At 32.2% G+C, this 10,091-nt stretch overlaps 1 protein-coding gene across 1 annotated transcript; it reads left to right on the top strand.

The window, feature by feature from the left end:
- Nucleotides 1–2,017: 2,017 nt before the first annotated feature.
- Nucleotides 2,018–8,626, top strand: LOC112521788 (protein ENHANCED DISEASE RESISTANCE 2-like). The gene is made up of 21 exons (XM_025130782.1): nt 2,018–2,179; nt 2,745–2,819; nt 2,900–2,953; nt 3,038–3,103; nt 3,180–3,217; nt 3,423–3,553; nt 3,628–3,674; nt 3,765–3,862; nt 4,170–4,265; nt 4,349–4,413; nt 4,511–4,582; nt 5,114–5,260; nt 5,350–5,442; nt 5,488–5,657; nt 5,775–6,059; nt 6,453–6,554; nt 6,631–6,681; nt 6,811–6,954; nt 7,178–7,270; nt 8,104–8,205; nt 8,434–8,626. The coding sequence occupies exons 1-21, from the start codon at nt 2,018–2,020 to the stop codon at nt 8,524–8,526; spliced, it is 2,184 nt and encodes a 727-aa protein (XP_024986550.1). The 3' UTR covers nt 8,527–8,626.
- The last annotated feature ends 1,465 nt before the right edge of the window (nt 8,627–10,091 follow it).

The following is a 10,091-nucleotide window of genomic DNA, read 5'->3' as shown; positions in this document are numbered from 1 at the left end:
GAATTACTTGTTGAAATTCTTTCATGCTTTCATGGTAATCCAACTAGATGTTGAAAAGTGAAAACTTGCTTTTTTAGCCAAGGTGAATAAATGGATTTCAAATTCAATCAAAATCCTGCAAACCAAACACATAAATGGATTTTAAATCCAATCTAATGCAAATCCCTCCAAATCCAAATCCCTCATAAACATTCCTGCAAACCAAACGCACCCTTACTAACTCTTTTACTTAAGTTTTCGTTAGTCAGTGGAGTATTATGTATTCACTCTTCTCTCCTTCAACTTTCATTTTCAATAACAAATTTTAAATTTAAATTTATTTTTTAATTTTCAATTAATTTATATATATATATATATATATTGATAAAATAATAAATCTATCAACCATGACTTAATGATTTTGTATTATTAATTATTTTTAAGCTTTTATTATTGCACCAAAACACATAAAATTAAATTGTAAAATGATATGTAAGCAAATGACGATGGATTCTTTTATGGAAATTAATTAAAATAGTATTTTGATGGTATGGTTTAACTTTTTAGTTATTTTTTTTAAATAATAAAAATAGTTATATACCTATAACAATGTTTTTGAATCAGTCTACAATTACAAAGACTAAATATATAAATTTGGAAATTTCAGACATATTTTTACGTACCTATAACTAATTTATATATTTAGTTCATAAAATTACAGGCCTGATTCATAATTTTTTTTTTTTACATTTTGACACCTCCACAAATTACGGACTTATAGCTATTTTTGTATTCTAGAAAGAAATGACAAAAAAGTAAAACACACCGTGAAAAATGACTATTTTAATAATTTCCTCTTTTATTAATTAAAAAGTAACTATTCTTTACAATAATTTATTGCTTAAACAACAAACCGTAAATAAAGAACAATCATATCAGAGTCTACAATAGTAGAGTGAATTTATAACATGTCGATGCAACACGATGAAAAAAATGATATGATTGTATGTTAAATTCCACAATTGTGATGTTGTTATGTTACTTTAAACAAATTGCTTGGTTTTTAAAGTGGAACTATTGAACATGCTTTAAACATATTGATTTAAACTTATGGGCTGTTTACCAAACGCTTATTCGGGTAAGTGAACACCAAGTTTCATTATCTTACCGGATGAATATGGTAATGACCAAAAATCTTATCCGGTAAGAACAAGACAAAGACCAAAAGTCTTACCTGATAAATGAGGGCGACGACTCTTACCACTGTAAACGTTTAAATATCTTAACTATATTATTAAGATATTTAAAGTGGAACTATTGAACATGTTTTAAACATATTGATTTAAAAATATTAGTCGTTTACCTTAAATATCTAAACTATATTGTTGAGATATTTTATATATTTAATAAAATTTTATTTTTTTAATGTAAATATTTATTCAAAATTTATCATGATAAAAATATAATAGAAAATATTTTCAACCGGTGATCTTTTAAAAAAATCTCTATTTGAAATAGGACAAATTGCATGAAAAACATATGTACTTTAATTTGATTCGTATTTTGAATAATGTATTTTTAAAACTTCTATTTTGGTATCTAAGATGTAAAATTTAAACATTTAAGTAACCGGTTACTATGCTGATGTGACCAATGACGTGGTATTAAACTCAGTATTATTTACTAAAGCATTAACCAGATATCACTTCACTCGTCACATCAACATAATAACCGATTAATGCTTCAACCGATTACTCGAATACGTAATTTTTAAAACCTTCATTTTGGGTAAAAATTAACTTAAGGTGTCGTTTGAAATAGTATGTTGTACTTATAACAAAGATACGTGTAGAACGTTGATTAGCGGGATAATGGGGCCATATATACTTACTCGCCATTGGACCGGATATATACATATATATATAAATGGTTGTTTCGTTTCGGTTTCTTGATTTGTTGTGAAAACCCTGGTGTTGAACAACTGAGACAAGCGCATGCAAATTGCACAGATACACAGTGTCAGAGAAGTAATCATCAAATGGATGTTTCCAGACGGATTGATGAAGGAATTATGATGGAAGGTTGGCTCTATCTCATCCGCTCCAATTTTTTTGTATTCAAATACTCACGAAAGCTATACTACGTTCTTCAACATCGCCATTTCAACAGCTTCAAATCCATCTCTCATTCTTATAACAAGGTCCCTTCCTTCTCCCTTTTTGTATATATGCATCTGATGTGCTTCAATTTTCAATGATTTCTTCTTTGATACTACTTGTCCTTTTTGTATATTTTGTCTGTAAAAATGTATTTCAAGCCTTATATTACTTGGCAACTTCCGTAACAAATACATACAACTTACAAGAACTTGTAGTTTTGGTCCAAATTGATTTCCAACAGTTTCGTTTTTGGGAGTTCTGACCATCTGTCAGAGAAAAAAGAACGAACGGATCCTTTTTATATGATTTGTGGAGAAAATGTATGGTTGCTTACGAATCCCATATCTACATACCGTGAGGGGAAATGAAAAAGGAGAATTTAGAACAGAGTATAAACCAAGTAAACCTTAATTACGGATTTCTAAGAGCATTTTTCATGTTGTGTGGTATCTCAAGTGTTAATACCCCATAGAGAGAAAAAAAGTATTCGAATATCCCACCAGTGCCTTGTTGATGTAGACAAGGAATGGATTTCATGTTACATCTTTAATTACTTCCATGCTACGTTATTCAAAAAAGCAATAGGAATTCGGTTCCTCATTTCAGGATCCTATTAGAAGTGCAGTTGTGGATTCCAGCATTCATGTAATGGACAATGGAAGGAACTGCATCCGAGGAAAGGTATTAAATAGTTTTGTTTGCAAATAAGGTTTGCCTTTAGTTTGTTTCTCCTTACGGATTGCATCATCATGGTAATTCAGGTCTTCTTTGTTTTCACACTTTATGATACTTCAAACCATGATGCTCATGTGAAGGTACACAATCCTTTCTGCTAATAAACGTAAATTTAATTTCTGAAAAGCATAAATATGTTAATTGCTACATCCAAAATTACATAGTTAGGAGCAAACAGTCCAGAAGAAGCTGCAAGATGGATCAAATCTTTCCAGGAATTATCTCAAGAGGTACAAACTGTTTAACATTTATGAAACCTGCAATCAATTTCTGTTGCTGATAACTCACGTGCTTTAATAAATGTAGGTGAACCAGAATTCAGGGAACTTTTTGCATTGTCTTGGGTATGAATAAACATTATTCTAGGTGAATTATCTAATAGTCATGTTAACCAAGACTTCTTATTTGTTTTAAACAATATTAGATTTGGAATTTAATTCACAATAAAATTGCATTAAGATTCTATTCCGAGATAACTCTATCAAAGTATGTATGTATAAGAACGATGTTTACTTCTTTGTTCTTAGCATGACCAGATGTGATCTGCAGGTCAACCTATTCTGGTAGAGTGTGTAATAAAATTGGCCTTGATGATATCCTCTCTTTAGCCTCAATCACGGATCCCAGGACTGCTGACATTTATGAACCATCATACTGGATGATCTTTGGTTGTCACAATGGTAAACATCGACATAAGGAAAAAATTTCTTGATACGGCCAATATCCATGCTTACAAACATGTTTCTTGCTTCAGGTCTCAGGCTATTTAAACAAGCAAGAGATCAAGAAGGTCTTGATAAGGTCAGTGTCATGTTCATTTTCTAATATTCTATCCCCTCCCCCCCACAAAAAAAAAAGAGAGAGATTAAAGGTGCATTTTCTGTGTAGCAGAGAGATGGTCATCCTGCATTGGCAGCTGCTAGTGTGATGGAAGGAACCCCAGAGGTCATTTTCCAGACACTTATGTCTCTTGGTTCTTCAAGATCACAGTAAGGATAAAGATTATTTCCTCTTTTTTTCTCCTAAAAGATTTAGCATTATTTCTTTAAGTATATTATATATCAATGCCATAATTCAGCTACTTTGTCCATTTATTGGATAATGCTGTATGAATTCAATCCCGCTTTTTGGGTCTGCCTGGAATAATGCTTGTCTTCAACCACATTAACTTTTGTACAAAAAAAAAGAAGAAACCTATTTGCGATAACTGGATTCCCATATCATTAAAGTTGATCAAAGTTTGGTTATTTATATATAACCATGAATATAATGATGTATTAACATGCTATCTTGCAGATGGGACTTCTGTTTCCAGAAGGGTAGTGTGATTGAAAACATAGATGGACACACTGATATTATTCACAAGCAATTAGATGGTGATTGGTTGCCTTGGTATGAATATCTCATAATGATGTCTATGTTTCCATGACTGTAGTCCATATATAACACCATTCTTGCTATTTCCTCCTTTTCAGGAGTATGAAACGAAGAGATTTACTATTGCTGCGGTATTGGAGGAGGGAGGACAATGGGACATACAGTAACTAATTCTTTTTATTAAAATCTTGGTTTTCAGATAATATCTGCTTTAAGTTATTTTCACTCTGAAATAACTTTTCTTTTTTACTTCATTGCAGTCATTCTTTATCATTCCGTACTTCACAACAAGTGCCCCCCTCAGAAAGGCTTTATTCGTGCTTTCGTTGAATGTAAGATATGATGTACAATTACAGCAATATTGGTTCTGCTTTATCCTTTTCAGAGTTCCCTTATAACTTGCCATCTTCAGTAATTCTAGACTACTCTGACATATATTGCTGTTACTTTGGAACCCAATCTTAAACTTTTTATGCTAATAGATATTATATATATATATATATACACACACCACAGCCCACTGATATTATATATGCACATAGATATTATGATTATGGTCGAAATCATAATCGTAAATTGGGACATAGAAAATTGTAGCGAATCTCAGATTTATCTCGACCCTTCCTATTTTATAATATGGACTGAGAAGGAATATATGGCAACTAAGTACTCTTTCCATTTGCATGAATGAGAATACTTATACAAGTGCTACTCTCTTTTACTAGCATTCTATATTGACTAAACTTACAGAAGTTTCTGGTTTGCGCAACTTATTTGCTTGTGAATAGATTATAGATATATGTTAATTACTTAACATCTTTTGACAGAGTCAAACATAATGGTATTACCTGGTACTTTTACAGGTGGAGGGTATGTGATATCTCCAGTGAATCAATATAAACAATCAGTTGTAAGACACATGCTTGCTATTGATTGGAAATTCTGGAGATCTTATCTACAAAAATCTTCAGCTCGTTGCCTCACAATTCGCATGCTCGGGAGACTTGCTGGTTGCTTCTTTACACGAGTATTGTATTTATGTTTTTGTTTTGATTCCACTTCCATCTTTTGAATACTGAATCACTGTATGTATTTGTAGCTTTGAGAGAACTTTTCAAAACAAACTTGGCCAATCACTTGTTGTCCGAGTTCTCTTCACAAGAACTGAAGAAAGATAGCATGCTGCATCAGAGTGAAACTTCCATTAGTGTTGGAACTCAAAGCCAGGAAAATGGAGCATATAAGGAGTATATGGAGGGTGGATTGGTTCACATTTCTTCGAATCCCTCAAACCTTGTACAAATTGATGATCAGTCAGATGAATTCTTTGATTTTGCAGAACCTTTGTTTGATGATGAATCAGAAGGTTGCTGGGGTGCCGATAATGGTCCGCAATTATACTCTCAGGTTTTGATACTTGATGTTTCTTTATGTAGGGTTTTTGGTCATATTTTTTCAAGCTTATCATATGATATGAATTTATCAACGAAATATGCACTCAAATTCCTTAGTGTTTTTTTTCAGGATACATGTAACGTTAAGCCATGCACCTCATTTGCTAATGTTATTGCGGAAAAGAAGCATGAATTTGTATGTGAATTGACATTAGATACTAGATCTCTATATGCGTCAATGCAGAGAAAGGGTTGTGCAGACCTAGAGAAGCTTGTGTGGGATGAATGTGTCTCATGCAACTACACAATCACTCTTCCAGAAGATCAAACTGGTAATCTGGCCAACAGTTGGTCAGCATCAGAACCTTCTTTATTTCAACTTCGAGGAGAAACGTTTTTGGAAGACCGTAAGAAGGTGAAATTCTATGCTCCTTTCCCCTTTTTGGAACAGGAAAGTTATGTTCACCAAGTTACATACATCTCAAGTTTTTGAAGAAAAATAAAATAGCCATGGAGTTTGAGTTCAGAATGTTGGTTGCTATGTACTTCTTCCGTATCATGAAAGTTGCAACATTTTTCTTCTTCAACCACCTTTTAGTCTAAAATTCATTGCTTGCACATAGTCATCATTACATAGGATTGATAATTATTGATTTTGGTCCACAAGATTCCTTTATTCGTCATTATTTAGGGGTATTCAAGACGTCTGATCAACAGACAAATACAACCCCTTTAGAATGTGTGTACTCCAATGATGCAACTTTCATGGATATTTATTCATTTATCTCTTATTCATCTTCTTAATCAGATTACATCAGAAAGTACATTGCTGCAAACGGTTGCAGTGGATTGGCTGAAATCAGACAAGCGAGAAGATGATCTTGCTAGTCGACCTGGGAACATTGTCCAGGTTGGTCTGTTGTCTCTTAAACTTCTAACAAATTCCCATATGACTTGAAATGACGTTCACAAGATTTATTCTGCAGAAATACGCAGCTGATGGTCGTCCAGAATTCTTCTTTATTGTCAACTTTCAGGTAATTATGTTTGTTGTTTTGCCTAAACACAGATTCCTTAATCTTTGGAAGAGTCGATGAAATGAGAGTGGGAAATGGAGAGAATAATACTAACTCGAGTTACTTACTATGATTGTTGTGATCAATCAGGTTCCAGGTTCAACAACTTACAATCTTGTTTCCTACCATATGACAAGTACCCCTATAAAAGATATACCCTTGCTAGAGAGATTTATAGAAGGAGACGATGCATTTAGGAATTCAAGATTTAAGCTCATACCTCATGTATCTAAGGTGAGTAGAGTTCGTTCTACATGAACATGCCTTATTTGATATACATGTCTTCCTCAAATATGTTCAAAATTTGTGGGCTTGATGTCCATTTATCTTATGCATCACGAAATGAGATAAACGGACCAAACATACACTTGATTAAGCTTGAAGTTATTAGTTTGGCCACTCGATGGCATCAGGTATCAAACTTATGGTTTGTTCCTCATGCAAACTTATTTTCCAGGGACCATGGATTCTCAGGCATACTATTCACAGGCCCACTCTGGTTGGTCATATGCTCAAAATCAACTACATCCGTGGGAAGAACTACTTGGAGGTAAATTAGCAAACCAACTCAATCCTGCCTCTTCGGCCTGAAAATATTACAGGATGAGCTGAGGTTTTAGATATAGTTGTATGCAGTTATTCCCTGCCATCTCTTTAGTAACATGATGTTATACCCGGGGTATTTTAGTAAATGAGTCAAACATATTAGACTATGATACAAGTGTCTAATGGGTTGGTACATGCTTTAGGTAGTATCAATAAAGGGAGTGGCATGTTAGAAGGTATTGATCAGTTTGTCAAGTCTTTTTTGGTCGAGAGCCTTGGGAGAGAATCTGGCCTCTTGATAGCCAGAAACCCTATTGTAAACATTCAGTTGAGGTCTAATACAGTTCTATATCCCTCAAATTAGTCTGGTGTTTATCACATGACCTTAGGGGTAGCTGCTACGATTGATAATCACACACACAATTGTATTTGCAAAAAGAGTTTGCAAAGGGCTGATCCTTCCTACTAATGGCGGTCTCCAGGAAAGGCATGAAAATTGTAACTATTTGTACTCTTAGAAAGTTTCTAGCGACAGTCACCTATTTGCTTCTTGTTATGGCTACAAAAAATCGATGCAAGTGATACAGATTCATGGGAGTTGCTCTCATTTTTTGTCATTTTTTATGGTTAATTTTCTAAAATTATATACCCAATCAGAACTTGCAATTTTCATTGAACGGATAGAGTAACTTTTGATAGGTTTGATCAATATGACATCATTTCACTTGTATAAAATATATAATCAAGAGCACAGTGAGAATTGCTTCTAATGATGCATCTCGCAGAGGTACTTTATATTCTCTTTAAATCTAACTAACCATTTGAAAGTTGTTATAGATGGACGTGGACGTTGGTTCATCAGCATTTGCGAGGGGGTTGGCTAGCAAAACTTTCAGTTGCTTCACTAGTTTGATAATTGAAATAGCATTTGTTTTACAGGTACATACCATTTCTTTTTCCATTACGAATGAGTTATCTGTAATTATGAGAAGTCTTTTCTCCAAAAGGAAATTATATATGATGAGTATGACATTAGCGGCTTTGATGGTATTTTCCCTATATAAGCTTTATCTGAAAAGTAGGATAAAGAGGGCAAAACACACACTTGCCCACACGGCACACACAGTGCCATAGTTCGTTCATCTAATTGTAACGATTTATGTGCAGGCAAACACAGGAGAAGAGCTTCCAGAGCATCTATTTGGAGCATTTCGTCTAAACTATCTGGATATCTCTAAAGCTTGTTGGGCAAATCCATGATCTATATATACATACCATACAGTTGTTGTATAAAAATGACAGATACTATCAAATTGAAAGCTGATGATCAAAGACTTACACATCTTTTTTTATAAAGAAAACAAGGAGGCAAATTGTATAGAAGTCTGTGTAGATGGCTTTTAGGCCAGAAGATGGTTGATCTGTACCACTGGTTTGAACCCAATAATGAAAGAGTAGCAGGTAGTTGTGAGCTTGATGGAATTAAGAAATAGTCAGATGCAGCAGGTAGGGCTTGTTGAAGAAATTGACAAGTTCTCATTGGTAATGGTGGAGTCCAAGAGGTATCCAATTCAAGTACTCATGTTTTTATGTATGGTAACGCAATACACATCACACAGACATAGTTCTTTTTCGTTTTTACTCTCATTCACAAGTTAAAGTTGATCTTTCAACTCTTATTCACCAACCCTGACTATAAGATTAGGGTGGAATTGAGATATGCTTTAATTTCTTTTTATATTTACTTGATTCATTTATAATTATTATTATATACTTTACATAAAATTATTATATAGTTTTTAGAGATAACTTGTCCCCAAACGTGAAATACGCTACTCACACAATATAGCATGATACATTTTGATTTTAATATTTTGTTTTACTTTTTAGTTATAGTCTTATATGATTTTAAAAAAATGAATGTTTTTATTTTTAAATAAAATATAAATTTAAAGATATAATAAAAATTTGACAAAATATATCGATATTAGTATCAAATTAATTATTTAAAATTTTCCCTTTTTGTGTAATTTTTAATTATAATTTAACTTAGGTTTAATAATAGGGCAAATTACATGAAAAAAATAATGTATTTTAATTTGATTTCTATTTTGGGTAACATACTTTCAAAACTTTCATTTTGATACCTAAGATGTAAAGTTTTAAACATTTAAGTACCCGGGTAACCCAGTGAAGACTAATTTTAGACTAAAAAAAAAGACTAATTTTAGATTAAAAAAATCCACGTCACTGACTAGGTCAACAAATAATACCGAGTTGGATACCACATCACTCGCCACATCAGTATGATAACCGGTTAATACTTCAACCAGTTACCCGGGTACTTAAATGTTTAAAACTTTACATCTTAGGTACCAAAACGGAAGTTTTGAAAATACATTACCCAAAATAGGAATCAAGTTAAAGTACGTTACTTTTTCATGCAATTTGTCATTAATAATAAAATAATTTATATTTGGTTTTATAATATAATTTTTTATAAATGTAATAATTAATTATTTTATTAAAACTCTATAATTATCTTAATTATATTTTAGATTTTTTATATTTTAAAATAAGATGTTCATCTTCTATATAATTATGTTTATCGACAGTTAGTTACACGACTTCAAACATGAAGCTTTAATAAGTTGTACTTACATATAATTTACTTGTATTTTTGAAATTTAAATAATATATATCAATAAATAATAATTTATAGATAAATAATAATTTTTAAGAATTTTTGTCAAATGTTTTGTAACAAATTAGAGATAACAAATTATTGTTTTGTATAAAAAAACAATTAAACCACAACACTCCCC

Source organism: Cynara cardunculus (assembly GCF_001531365.2).
Source record: "Cynara cardunculus var. scolymus isolate 2C chromosome LG 1, CcrdV1, whole genome shotgun sequence".
NCBI classification, from domain to species: Eukaryota; Viridiplantae; Streptophyta; class Magnoliopsida; order Asterales; family Asteraceae; genus Cynara; species Cynara cardunculus.
This window is presented reverse-complemented; position numbering and strand designations above follow the sequence as displayed.

What these genes read in the sequence shown, in the direction of transcription:
- LOC112521788 (XM_025130782.1), top strand. Translation starts at nt 2,018, where the DNA reads ATGGATGTTTCCAGACGGATTGATGAAGGAATTATGATGGAAGGTTGG. An exon ending in GGAGGACAATGGGACATACA is followed by an intron (nt 4,414 to 4,510) that starts GTAACTAATTCT and finishes ACTTCATTGCAG; the next exon opens with TCATTCTTTATCATTCCGTA. An exon ending in TATTCGTGCTTTCGTTGAAT is followed by an intron (nt 4,583 to 5,113) that starts GTAAGATATGAT and finishes GTACTTTTACAG; the next exon opens with GTGGAGGGTATGTGATATCT.